The sequence below is a fragment of the Somniosus microcephalus genome, chromosome 6 (genome assembly GCF_052327205.1).
Source record: "Somniosus microcephalus isolate GS21.2 chromosome 6, FLI_Smic_1.0, whole genome shotgun sequence".
Lineage (NCBI taxonomy): Eukaryota > Metazoa > Chordata > Chondrichthyes > Squaliformes > Somniosidae > Somniosus > Somniosus microcephalus.
Genome location: NC_140992.1, coordinates 202318655 through 202332103, shown reverse-complemented (window position 1 = coordinate 202332103; position 13449 = coordinate 202318655). Strand labels below are relative to the sequence as shown.

At 49.6% G+C, this 13449-nt stretch overlaps 1 protein-coding gene across 3 annotated transcripts in view; it reads right to left on the bottom strand.

Annotated features, from left to right (window-relative positions):
- nlrc5 (NLR family, CARD domain containing 5) overlaps positions 1-13449 on the bottom strand; it is a 350789-nt gene that overhangs the window by 236372 nt on the left and 100968 nt on the right. For all 3 annotated transcript variants that reach the window (XM_085991231.1, XM_085991232.1, XM_085991233.1), the window contains exon 7: positions 10241-11990. In XM_085991231.1, coding sequence (XP_085847357.1) covers positions 10241-11990 — 1750 coding nt within the window. The remainder of the gene's footprint in view (positions 1-10240; positions 11991-13449) is intronic.

Genomic DNA, 13449 nt, shown 5'->3' with positions numbered 1-13449 from the left:
GGAACGTCTGGCGGGAGGAAGGTCTGGCGGGAGGAAGGTCTGGCGGGAGGAACGTCTGGCGGGAGGAACGTCTGGCGGGAGGAACGTCTGGCGGGAGGAAGGTCTGGCGGGAGGAACGTCTGGCGGGAGGAACGTCTGGCGGGAGGAAGGTCTGGCGGGAGGAACGTCTGGCGGGAGGAAGGTCTGGCGGGAGGAAGGTCTGGCGGGAGGAAGGTCTGTCGGGAGGAACGTCTGGCGGGAAGAACGTCTGGCGGGAGGAACGTCTGGCGGGAGGAACGTCTGGCGAGAGGAACGTCTGGCGGGAGGATCATAAACCCATAATGGAGCCGCACGATTCTCCTTCCATTTACAGAAAGCCAGACAGGTTCTGTTATGGACATGTGATCCTTGTGCGCGATTTTCATTTCTGTACTCAGTCCAAGGCAATGCTTTATGCCTGGGGGTGGAGACAAAATGCTAGGTTTTCTCTTTGCTTATTTGGGACCTCTTTTGCCTCATATGCATATGTGTTAAAGTGTGCAAGAGATGCTGCAAATTCAAGTTCTGCATTCAGTATTTTATATTTTTATTTCTGCTCCTCTGCTCACACCAGATTGCTCTCTTGGGGACACAGATTTAAGGTTTTGGGCAAGAGATACAGGGGGGATGTGAGGAAAAACTTTTTTATGCTGCAAGTGATGAGGCCCTGGAACTTGCTGCTGACGGAAGTGGTGGAAGCGGAGACACTCAATGTTTTCAATGGGAGACTGGATAAGCACTTGAGGGAAATAAACTTGCAGGGCTACGGGGATAGAGGGGGGGCATGGGACTGACTGGATGGCTCCACAGAGAGCTGACTCGGACTCGATGGGCCAAATGGCCTCCTTCTGTGCTGTTATGACTCTATGGCCTAGAAATTCAGTATCGCCACGTTTGGGCCGCTAAAGCCGAGCGTTCGCTAAATTTAACGCCCGGCGCAACTTCGCGCCACCTTCGCCAAAATTCAGTTGCATCGCCCCAAGAGGTTGCTGCTGCGCTAAAGCAGGCGGTGCACGACTATCATAAGGCGCTAAGCCGGCGAGCCGAGGCGCTACCACCAAGGGCAGGCGCAGCGCAGGTGTGGCGAGTTATCGATTGCAGGCAGACACGCTGGCGCCAGTCAGCTCTTAAAGGGGGAGGGTCAATTTGGTTTGCAGCCACGCCCTGTACACTGGAGCCCTGATTCTAGGCCTGGACAGACCTGCTTCGACATTGTTACGCCCACGACCATGGAGAAGGCCAGGGAGCGAGCGCAGCACTTCAGTGAGGGTGCCCTGAAGGTTCTGGTTGGCGCAGTGCAGCACAGGCGACCTATCCTCTTTCCTGACAGTGGCAGGAGGCCGCTGCCCAGCGGATATAGAAAAGCTTGGAGGGAGGTGGCACACTGAGTGACCTCCAGCAGCATGGTCCCTAGGACACCAACGCAATGCAGGAAGAAGTTCAACGACCTCACTCGGGTTGGCAGGGTGAGTACCCTTTCCAGTATCCTCTTCATCCCTGCATGTGCACCTCACTTTATGGCCAAAGGGTCCTGAAAGCCCCAATGCCCAGCCCTCATCCAACACCTATGGGACACTCATGAAAATCACATGCACATTCAGCACTTGACACACTGTCAGGGCTATTCCACCATGGGAGGCAGCGCAGGCAAGATCAGGGCTTCACACTGTACTCAGAGCCCGTCCCTTCTCTTGCAGGGCAAGCTGGCCCACAATAGGAGGCAGCAGCAACGGACCGGAGGCCGTCCTGAACTTAAAGACCTCAGCGACCTGGAGCAGCGAGTGGAACGGATAATGGCAGGCCGGCTGTTTGGCCCCGTCGCCACTGGAGATGCCGACCCCGTTCTGGACAGCAATGGTAAGGTCATCACCTTTTTGATCTCTCTCTTTCCACTTGTGCCTCACACCAGCATCCTTTGCCACTCTCGAACCAATGCAGTGCATAGCAGCACTCATGCCTCCCTCGCTGCCGCCCTGTCCTCACACTAAAGCAACTCTTGTGCCTCCCTGCTTTCAGATGTTGATTCGCCAGGTGAGGAGGTGGGCCCTCAAGCTGGCACTGTGAGTGAATCGGAAGGCGAGGAGGAGGAAGAGGAAGCTGGACCATCAGTGCCACCCTCAGCTGAGGCAGCCCATGGCCATGATGGGGACACGTCTTCCCTGGAGGGGAGCAGGGGGGAAGGGTCTGAGGAGGGTGAAGCTCCGGGGTCCAGCGGGCTGCAGCAACGGGGGAGGGGTAGGAAAGCTCGGTGGCCTTCTCCCCGGAGGGTGAGTGCGGCCTCCAGTCCTGCGACAGTGAGCGCAGAGGAGGTGTGGCTCCTTGGCGAAATGGGCGCCCAGGCTGAGCGCAGGCACATTGAGCTCATGGCTGCAGTGGCAAGGATGCCTGCCTCCATAGAGTCACTGGCAAGGAGTGTACAGGAATTCGGGGCAGCACAGGCCAGGAGTTTGCAGGAATTCGGGGCAGCACAGGCCAAGAGTCAGCAGGACGTCGCTGCATCACAGGCCAGGAGTCAGCAGGACGTCGCTGCATCACAGGCGGCTTCCAGCCAAGTGCTTAGTCATGCCATGCAGTCACTGGCTGGTCTGATGCAGACACAGATCAGGGCCACACGAGCACTAACTGCTGCTACCCTCGCTGGATCAGCTAGGAATCACCGGGGCCCTCGCCGCGCCGCAGCAGCCCAGCAGTCTGTGCTTCAGCGGATTGCTGTGCATGCTTCAGTGCTGGCCCGTGCGAGTGCCAGTGTCTCGTCCGACCAGGGAGTGCCTATGCTCTGTCAGGTTGGCAGCATTCCTGCTGCCAACACTGTCACTCCTCCACTGTAGCTGCCACCACCTGTAGGACAGACTGCTGCCGCCCAAGCAGAGTTGGAGCAGTCAGCAGCCGGGCCCTCCAGGGCGAGAGCTGGTCCAGGCCGTCCCCCAAGGGCATCTGCCGACTCACTATCTGACCCTCAGCAGCCTTCCCCCAGCCTTGCTGCAGCCACTGGGGTCCCATTGCAGAGGAGCTGCAGGGCGGGAAGGGGCCAATCTCGCAAGCGAGGCAGATCACCCTCGCAGGCCAAAAAGTAGGAGGTGTGGCAAAATGTTGTGTTTTTTTCTCTGAAGGCCGAGGATGTTGTGTTTGTTTTTTATGAAGGCCGAGGATCATGGTCATTTTTGTTTAACTGTTTTGTTCATTGTCTCCAGGTTGTGAGAGCCAGTTATGTGTCTGACTGTTTTTTGGGGGGTTTCTCTGTATTTGTTTATCATGCGGGAAGGGCACAGAGTTTGTTAAATAAAAAACTGTCTTTATTCAGATTGTGCATGTTTGCACTTTGAACTATTTGTTGCCTTGACCGCCTCAGGGTTTGCGGAGCAGCTCCATTCATGTTCTTTCAATGGCACAAGCCATTCCCTGAGAGGGGGCCTAGAACCGACTTGCAATAAGCCGCTGACGGACGGCCCTTGCACTTTGTGCCTCCCTCCCGTCTTGGTGCTCCTCCTCCTCCTCCTCCTCTGGTCCTCCAATGTCTGCTGGCAGTGGCTGAGTCCTGAGGATAGCCAGGTTGTGCAGCAAGAAATGGGAGACTCGCTCAGGCGAGTACAGTAGGGCTCCCCCGGAATGGTCCAGACAGCGGAACCGTTGCTTCAGCACGCCGATTGTGTGCTCAATGATGTTCCTGGTCGCTTGATGGCTGTCATTGTATCGTTCTTCAGCAGGGGTGTTGGGCGCACGGAGCGGGATCATCAGCCAGGTGCACAAAGGATAGCCCTTGTCCCTGAGCAGCCAGCCTCCTGGGTGAGCCAAGGCTTCGAAAATGTCTGCCACAGAAGTCTGGCGCAGGATGAAGGCGTCGTGGCTGCTGCCTGGAAAGCGGGCATTGACAGCTAGTATGAGCTGCCTGTGGTCACACACCAACTGCACGTTCAGCGAATGGTACCCCTTCCGGTTGCGGTAATCCTCGGCATTCTCTAGAAGCGCCCGCAAAGCCACATGCGTGCAGTCAATGGCGCCCTGGGCCATGGGGAAGCCCGCTATTCTTGCAAATCCCATTGCACACTCTTGCTGCTTGTCCAGGGTCATGGGGAAGGAAATGTACTGACGTCTCCTTCTGAAGAGGGCATTCGTGACCTGGCGGATGCAGTAATGCACTGCGAACTGGGAGACATTGGCAATGTCCCCAGTAGCAGATTGGAAGGAGCCGGTGGCATAGAAGTTGAGCCACTGTCACCTTCACTGCCACCGACAGAGACGTCCTGCTCCTCAGCTGAGGCTGCAGATCTCTCTGAAGCAGGTGGCAGGTCTCAGTGACCACCTCCCTTCTGAATTGAAGCCTCCGAATGCACTGCTCCTCAGACATGTTGAGGTAGGAGAAGTGCTGGCGGTATACCCTGGGAGGGTAAGGCCTCCTGTGCCGACGCCTGTTGGCCCTTCTCCGTCTGGCCATGATTGGCACTCTCTCTCGGCGTCTCTGAGCCCTTTCAATGCAATGCAGAAACCCAACGTTTCCACCCATTGCAGCCCCCATTATATGTGGCCACTCAAGGCTATGGCACTGAAAAATAAATCCAACTGCAAAGCTCTGGCCTGAAGCCAGAAGTACCTGTGCGAGCGCTGAGTCAAAGCAGAAAGCTCTCTCCCTTTGTCTCTCTCCAAATCTCTCTCTCTCACACAGGAGTGGTACAAAATGGCTACCACAAAGAATGCAGGAAGAGTCCCCTTTAAATAGCGCCCCCCCAGCCCCACAGCGACTGGGAACCGTTCCACTCAACCAGTCGCTGTGAGCGCCAGGCGGAAAGAAGGGGGGCGCCACTGAAGTTCCGGATCGGGGCGCACCAAGGGCGTTGCACCATGAAATGACGTCAGGATCTGCGCACGCAGCTGAGCGGGCGTTGCGGTTTTGCGCCGCTGCTAAGTCTTCACTCAAGTTCACGAGAGGCGCAGATCGCACCGCGCCCGGGCGCTAGCCGCTTCGCGCCCCACTTATCACCCTCTTAAGGCGCTAGCGGCTGGCGCTACCAACTGAATTTCTAGGCCTATGACTTTCTGCCAGTCCTTTCATCAGCATCTCCTGTATCTTCCCCCCTCCTTCCCCTTGAGCTTCCCTGTTGTTAATGGAACAGGCAGACTGCCCCTTCCTTCACACTATTGAACACACACGCACTACATTTTCCAGCATTCTCCGTGCCCTCCTGTCTTTAACCTGGTGTCAGAATTTTGCAGGGACGAAAGCGGTGGCTCTAACTTTTCTTGGGAGTGATGCAGAGGCTGTGTGGCTGGAAAGGGAATGGGGAATCTCAATGTGATGGAGTGAGGCAGCCAGCAATAATAAGGAGATAGAGAGGAGGAAAAGGAAGAGGGAGGAGGATAGAGAGACAAACCAACATGGAAAATTTGCAGGAACTTTAAACACGGCAGAAAACAATAATGCAAACTGACACCAGAGTGATGGGGAGGATGAGTAACAAACAGGTTATTTTGATTAAAGTAGTTTCTCAGTTTCCCTCCCTTCCGCCATCTCCCATAAACAGACCCGGATCCTCATTGTGGGCTAGTTGATGATATTCATTCTATGGTAAGCTAGAGGGAAGGCAATGACTCGGCAATAATGAATTCAATGTTTAGAGCTGACAACCTCTCTTATTTGGAGTGAGTTTTACTCATTTTGGTATGAGAAATAAGAGGTATACGGTCTGCTTCACTCCACTTGAGGATATAAATCTCACTCCATTCCCCTCGTTGCCCTGCTGCTGACAGCTCTGTATCCTATGCTGCCAACTTAGCACGGCCAAAATATACTAGAGTGGGTCACTGTCCTTAAGTTGTTAAAGGAAATGATTTTGGAGGAAAAATTCAAGTTTGGTAGGGGCACGAAACAGGCAGTAGCGGGTCAAGCATCTGTTATACACCCCGCCTGATTATCCTTTCCATTGAAGACCATTTTGTACCCTTGCAAAAGTTGAATTTAACTCCGTTTAACTCTTCCAATATTCTGACCAATTCTGCTCTCCAAATAACGCATACATTAAACGAGCACTGAGACCATTAAACAACTAACGGGAGGAGGAGGCTCCATGAATATCCCCATCCTCAATGATGGTGGAGCCCAGCACATGAGTGAAAAAGACAAGGCTGAAGCGTTTGCAACCATCTTCAGCCAGAAGTGCCGAGTGGATGATCCATATCGGCCTCCTCCTGAGGTCCCCACCATCACAGAAATCAGTCTTCAGCCAATTCGATTCACTCCACGTGATATCAAGAAATGGCTGAGTGCACTGGATACAGCAAAGGCTATGGGCCCTGACAACATCCCGGTTATCGTGCTGAAGACTTGTGCTCCAGAACTAGCCGTGCCTCTAGCCAAGCTGTTCCAGTACAGCTACAACACTGGCATCTATCCAACAATGTGGAAAATGCCCAGGTATGTCCTATCCACAAAAAGCAGGACAAATCCAATCCAGCCAATTACCGTCCCATCAGTCTACTCTCAATCATCAGCAAAGTGATGGAAGGTGTCATCGACAGTACTATCAAGCGGCACTTACTCACCAATAACCTGCTCACCTGATGCCCAGTTTGGGTTCCACCAGGACCACTCGGCTCCCGACCTCATTACAGCCTTGGTCCAAACATGGACAAAGGAGCTGAATTCCAGAGGTGAGGTGAGAGTGACTGCCCTTGACATCAAGGTAGCATTTGACCGAGTGTGGCATCAAGGAGCCCGAGTAAAACTGAAGTCAATGGGAATTAGTGGGAAAACTCTCCACTGGCTGGAGTCATACCTAGCACAAAGGAAGATGGTTGTGGTGGTTGAAGGTCAATCATCACAGCCCCAGGACATCGCTGCAGGAGTTCCTCTGGGCAGTGTCCTAGGCCTAACCATCTTCAGCTGCTTCATCAATGACCTTCCTTTCAACATAAGGTCAGAAATGGCGATGTTCGCTGAAGACTGCACAGTGTTCAGTGCCATTCACAACTCCTCAGATAAGAACATAAGAAATAGGAGCAGGAGTAGGCCATTCGGCCCTTCGAGCCTGCTCCGCCATTCAATGAGATCATGGCTGATCGTCTGCCTCAACTCCATTCACCGGCCCTATTGCCATATCCCTTGATGCCCTTACTAGTCAGAAATCTATCGACTTCTGTTTTGAATATACCCAATGATTGAGCCTCCACAGCCCTCTGGGGTAGAGAATTCCAAAGATTCACCACCCTCTGTGTGAAGAAATTTCTTCTCATCTCAGTCCTGAATGGCCTACCCTTTATCCTGAGGCTGTGGCCCCTGGTTCTGGACTCCCCAGCCAAGGGAAACATTCTCCCAGCATCCACCCTATCAAGCCCTGTAATAATTTTGTATACTTCAATGAGATATCTTCTCATTCTTCTTAATTCAAGAGAATACAGGCCTAGTTTATTCAAACTCTTCTAATACGACAGTCCCGCCATCCCAGGAATCAATCTCGTGAACCTTCGTTGCACTCCTTCTATGGCAAGTATATCCTTCCTTAGGTAAGGAGACCAAAATTGTACACAGTACTCCAGGTGTGGTCTCATCAAGACCCTATATAATTGGAGTAAGATTTCCTTACTCCTGTACTCAAATCCTCTTGTAATGAAGGCCAGCATACCATTTGCCTTCCTAATGGCTTGCTGCACCTGTACATTCACTTTCAGTGACTCATGCACAAGGACACCCAGGTCCCTTTGAGCATCTGCATTCCCCAATCTTTCACCATTTAGGAAATACTCTGCCTTTCTGTTTTTTCTACCAAAGTGGATAACTTCACATTTATCCACATTATATTCCATTTGCCATGCTCTCGCCCACTCACTGAGCCTGTCGAGATCCCCTTGAAGCCTCTTCACATCCTCTTCACAACTAGCTTTGTATCATCAGCAAATTTGGAAATGTTACATTTAGTCCCCTCATCTCTACATGCCTGGATGAGTGCAGCTCCAACAACACTCAAGAAGCTCGACACCATCCAGGACAAAGCAGCCCGCTTGATTGGCCCCCATCCCCCACCTTAAACATTCACTCTCTCCACCACTGGCGTACCGTGGCTGCAGTGTGTACCATCTACACGATGCACTGCAGCAACTTGCCAAGGCTTCTTCGGCAGCACCTCCCAAACCCGCGACCTCTTCCACCTAGAACGACAAGGGCAGCAGGCACATGGGAACACCACCACCTCCAAGTTCCCCTCCAAGTCACACACCATCCTGACTGAGAATTATATCGCCGATCCTTCATCGTCGTTAGGTCAAAATCCTGGAACTCCCTCCCTAACAGCACTGTGGGAGTACCTTCACCACACGGACTGCAGTGGTTCAAGAAGGCGGCTCACCACCACCTTCTCAAGGGCAATTAGGGATGGGCAATAAATGCTGGCCTTGCCAATGACGTCCACATCCCATAAACGAATAAAAAAAAAGTCAGGCCTCAGGTTGACAGACGTGGTTTCTGAACTGCGTGAATCCCGTGGCCATTGTTCCAGCTGATTATTTGACAGCATGGAAAACAAACCAAAATAAAAACATGTTGATCACATCAGCTAACAGATTGATGGCGATTCTGTTCTACTTGAAAAGCTACTGGTAAATGTTAATTCATAAATTCCTGAAGGGATGTAAGTGCTACCCTCGATGGTGAGGGAAATACATTTTTCACTGGCCATTCTCATCTGTTGCCTTCCAACTGAACAGTAATTGCAGTGACTTGACCTGCACTATAAAAAATGAAATATACCATTTAAATACATTTTTGTGTTGTTTCCGGTCATTCTCATCACTCATTCCACTGGTTCAATTTGTTTTCAGTCCCTGAATAGAACTAATTTAACTTTTTTGTCTGAGATTTTGGGGGTGAATTTCTGCAGAGATTCTCTGACTTGTCCATTGTTAACTTCAACAGAAGAGCTGCAGAAATCCCAGAAACACATTGTAAGCATCACTTACACTGTTTGTCAGGGTTTCCGCAGCTCTCCTGCTGAACTTGCATAAGATTGTAAATTCACCCCTTTACAATTACATTTAAAATCTGCTTAATTTTATGTATTACCTACACACACATCTTTTATTTGTACTAGTTACTGATACAAAAGTCTATAGATTTGTGGCTAAACCACCAATAACTTCCCTATTAATGTAATTTTTTAATTATGTTCTTGATCGTATTTGTAGATGGTGTCATATTACTTAATGATAATATCGTTTAAATACTTCTTTGTCACTCATACATAACTTTTATTATATTATTGTAGAGTAAAGATTCAACACCCACTATTTTAATCTAATGTGGCCAGGGTCCCTTTAAGGATCCCGGCTGAAAACACGTTATGAATAACGTCACCAGACACACTCCATCTCATCGGGCCGGGTAATGCGCTGGGTGGGCTTAATAGGCCCCATTAAGGTAATTTCATTTTCTGCAGCGGGATGGAGCCAGCAGCGGGGTCGCGACCTGCCACGGACACCGCCCGCACCTGCACAGCCCAGGTAGGCAAAATTCCGGCCATAGACTCCATTTAAACTTCTATCCAAACTGCCCTGGGTACGATTCACTCAAGATATGGGTCTATGGTCTGCAACATTTGCACTAGTCCTGAGGGTCCAGCCATACCAGCAACCTAGAAAAGGTGCCACATCAATCCAATGGCATCAATCCATGTTGAGGCTGGGCAAGTGCCACAGAACAGAATCTGGATTCTGGTTCCACAGGATATCCACCCAGTGTGGACCCCACTCCAGTGCTAGCATCAAACTCATGGCTGGCAGGAGGTAGAGGGGAGGTATTTTACCAGCAACATTGATTTCATGGGGTATAGAGTAAATTTTGCAAGGCTCCATTCCTGGTGAGGAACCTTGCTCAATGGAAGCACAGATCAGAGAATCAGCCAGTGACCTCCCACACCTGATTCGTACCACTCCCGAACTTCCAGTGATTAAAATGAATGGTCAGCACCACAAATCAGCATGCTGATATCTGTGCCTGATTCTCCGATCTGCGCTCTCACAAAGTGAGACTCTTCACTGGGAATGAAGCCTTGTAAAAGTTAATCTCTAGTGTTAACCTTTCACAGCTGGGCAGGCACAAAGCCTGCACTGCTGTAGATAGACTGTGGATTGAAGTGGGGAGCAAAATTCCTGGTAATGTGAGGCCCTTGAGACTCCATGGTATGCCCATGAAGACAACAAAGTTGGAAGCTCCTGCTGTAGATCACATGCATTTACTTACATTAAATCATTTATGTTCTTGCAAGTGCCCAAGACGGCGACACATTCTCGATCCATGGCACAACCTACAATATCCAGGGAGAAGCTGCTGGCTCCACTATTTATAATAAAAGTCAAAACAGTCATATCCGCTGGAGTGAGCCTGAAGTTCCGAATCTCAAACTTGGACTTTAATTTCACCGCAACTTCACGCGCAAGGTCACAGTCTTGTGTCTCGTACACACAGTGGCATAACTCGATTATTTTTGGCCCGGTTAGATTTGTTCTGGCTAACTTCAGTAAGTTCTGGAAGATGGCCTTCTGCTTCTTTTGCACCCATACCTCATCCTTGCTCGCCAAGATACTAAGGAACTGCTTACATTCTTTTGAAGCTAACCCAGACAGAAATATGTGAACGGCATCTGTGAATACATTTTTCATGTCGTTCTTCGACGTCCATTTTGATTTGAGGTAAAACCTGCGTTTTGGCATTTGGTCAGTAATGTTGCTGTCAATCATCTGATGAAGTGCTGCCAGGAACTCTTGGAGTGTCAGGTGAACAAAGGCATGCCCATTCTCTTGGTTATGGTCAATCGTCTTCACTTCAAAAGTGGTAAGAAATCCGTACGAGGAGGCAAAATTGGTGACCTTTTCAGAAAGGAGGTCTTTTAAATAAAACACAGATTTACTCTCGTGGAGCCCTTTTTTCGCAAGATTGCACAGTCCACGAATCTCTTCTCTGTGTTTGTTTAGCAGCAGGTTTTCAGTGCTTCCATGGGCCTCTTTAATCTTGGCACCTTTGCTTAAAAACACACTAAGCATCTTGATGTAGAATTGTGTCATTGTATGAGGTAGCTTGGGTTCTAAATGACTTTGAGATAGCAAGTGCTCAAGACAAAGGAAAACTACCCAGCACAATGCAGGAATGTAGCACATGTTTAAAATCTTCCTATTCTTCTGCAAGTGAGAGGTCGCCCGACGATTGTACTCACTGTCTTTGAAGAAACAACTGGCATATTCTTCAATTTTACACTGGTTGAACCCCGAGACTTCCCCCACTTGATCCACGACATCCAAAGGCAAGCAGAGGATGTCTTTGGGCCTGGAAGTTATTAGAAGCGTACATCCAGGGAGCAATTTCCCATGATACAGGCTGGAAAATAACTGTCCCACAGACAGTGGTGCAATGGGATTGCTGGAAACCAATGAGGTGTGGACAGAGGCTTTCCCTGTAAACTCGTCAAAGCCATCAAAGAGAATCAAAATCTTCCGCGGGTTTTGTAGTATAAATCTAAATACAGCATGGGAGTTCCTTTCCGGTTGAAGAAACAGGTCGAACAACATGCTCTTCAGATCTATGGTTTTGTCGATTAGATTCAGTTGACGGAACTCAAACAAAAATACGTACTGGAACTGACTGATAGCCCCTTGCGTCCATTCGTAGCAAATTTTGTGCATCAACTTGGTCTTTCCAGTTCCTGCTTTTCCAAGCAGGATGTTGATTCTACAATTGGAAACTTGCTTATTGTTGAGGAATTCCGCTAAGTTTGCAACTGCGTCCTGGTTCTCTTCAAGCCCTTGCGAACTGAGCACATCGTCCCGACTCGCATCTATTCTCTCCTTCAGTTTAGTCACATTTCCGTCCTTCATGGTCAGACTTCTAAACGTCTGGTCAAGGGTCACTTGTTTCATTTGGTCTTCTTTTGCAATGTTGGCTTCATATTTCTGAGAGATGGTCTTTATCATTAACGATTTATAATCCTCTGCAAAACCTGCTGACGGAAAGCAAAAAGATCTTCAGAGTTTGAAAAATGAAAAAAATCAGCCGAACATTATAAAAATACAGATCTGTAGCATTAAAAATTTAGTGCACATCCATTATAGGGGAGTTCTCCCCAGTGTCCTGGGCAATATTTATCCCTCAACGAACATCACCAAAAAAAAAAACAGATTTTCTGGTCATCATGATGTTTGTGGGAGTTTGCTGTGTGCAGATTGGCTGCTGCGTTTCCTGCATTATAACAGTGACCACACTTCAAAAGTGGATAGTGAATGGTTACTGACATGTGGATTAATCTATTAAATTATCCATCAACTAAATGTGAACCAATCAAAGGAAGTTTGATTGACTCAGTAAGTATGAATGAGGAACCAGGAAGCAGCAGAACACAGAGATCAAATTGCACAGTTTTTTTTTGAAAGCTAACAATCTCAAACTGGCAAGCGGCAGGAAGGAAAAAATCAAAACACTCCAAAAATATTCTGACTTTAGTTTCAGCTACTATCTTGAACTTCTCCCTCAGCTGAAAATTTATTAAAAGTAACATTTATAATGCAAAACAAAGCTAATTTTTACTCATAAAGGGGGAAAAATTCGGTTGATTAGCGCCTCCCATTGGGGCACAAAGCAACTAACGTCCCGGGCGCGATGATGTTTGCGGCGCTCGCGAAATTGACCAGACATTTTGCGGTGGCGCTAAACACTACCGCCACGATCTCCTGCGCCCACAGATCGTGACGTCAGTTGAGCGTGCAACGCCCTGGACCGGATATTGAGTGGCGCCCCCTGCCTTTCTGCCTGCCGCTAGCAACGACAGGTTGAGGGGAACATTTTGCAGTTGGGAAGCGACTGGGGGAGCGCTATTTAAAGGCAGCCACTGCCTGCCTTTTTTTGTCGGCGACATTTTTTCACCACGCATTCTGAGAGAGAGAGACTTCTGGAAAGATTCAACACTGGGTGAAGGAGTTTTGGGTACTGAGCAGCACTTTGCAGGTTCATTTTGATTTGACCTTCCTTGCATCGATTTAGAAGAGACTATGGCGGCTGCACTCTGAGCTCGTTCCCTGGGTCTCTCCATTGTTCTTTCCAGCAGAATTAATGTACAGGTCTCTCCAGGCTGAGATTCAAGGCTGCAATGAGCAGGGTGTGGCTGGAGAGCAAGATTGACCCTCCGCTTTAAGAACTGGCCAGCGCCAGTGTGTCTGTGTTCCATTGCTAACTGACATCACCTGAGCTTCGCCAGCGCTCTGAGGTAGCGCCTCGCCTCTTGGTGTTAGCGCCTTAAGAGAGGTGTGTAACGCCTGATTTAGTGCTCCAATCACCTCCAGGGGTGATAGAAGCCAAGTTTGCAGTTGGAGGTGATAATTAGCGGCAGGCGCTAAACTTTGCGCCCGGCCGATAATTGCGCCCCAAATGGGGCGATACTAAATTTCTCCCCCAAAGTGTTATTA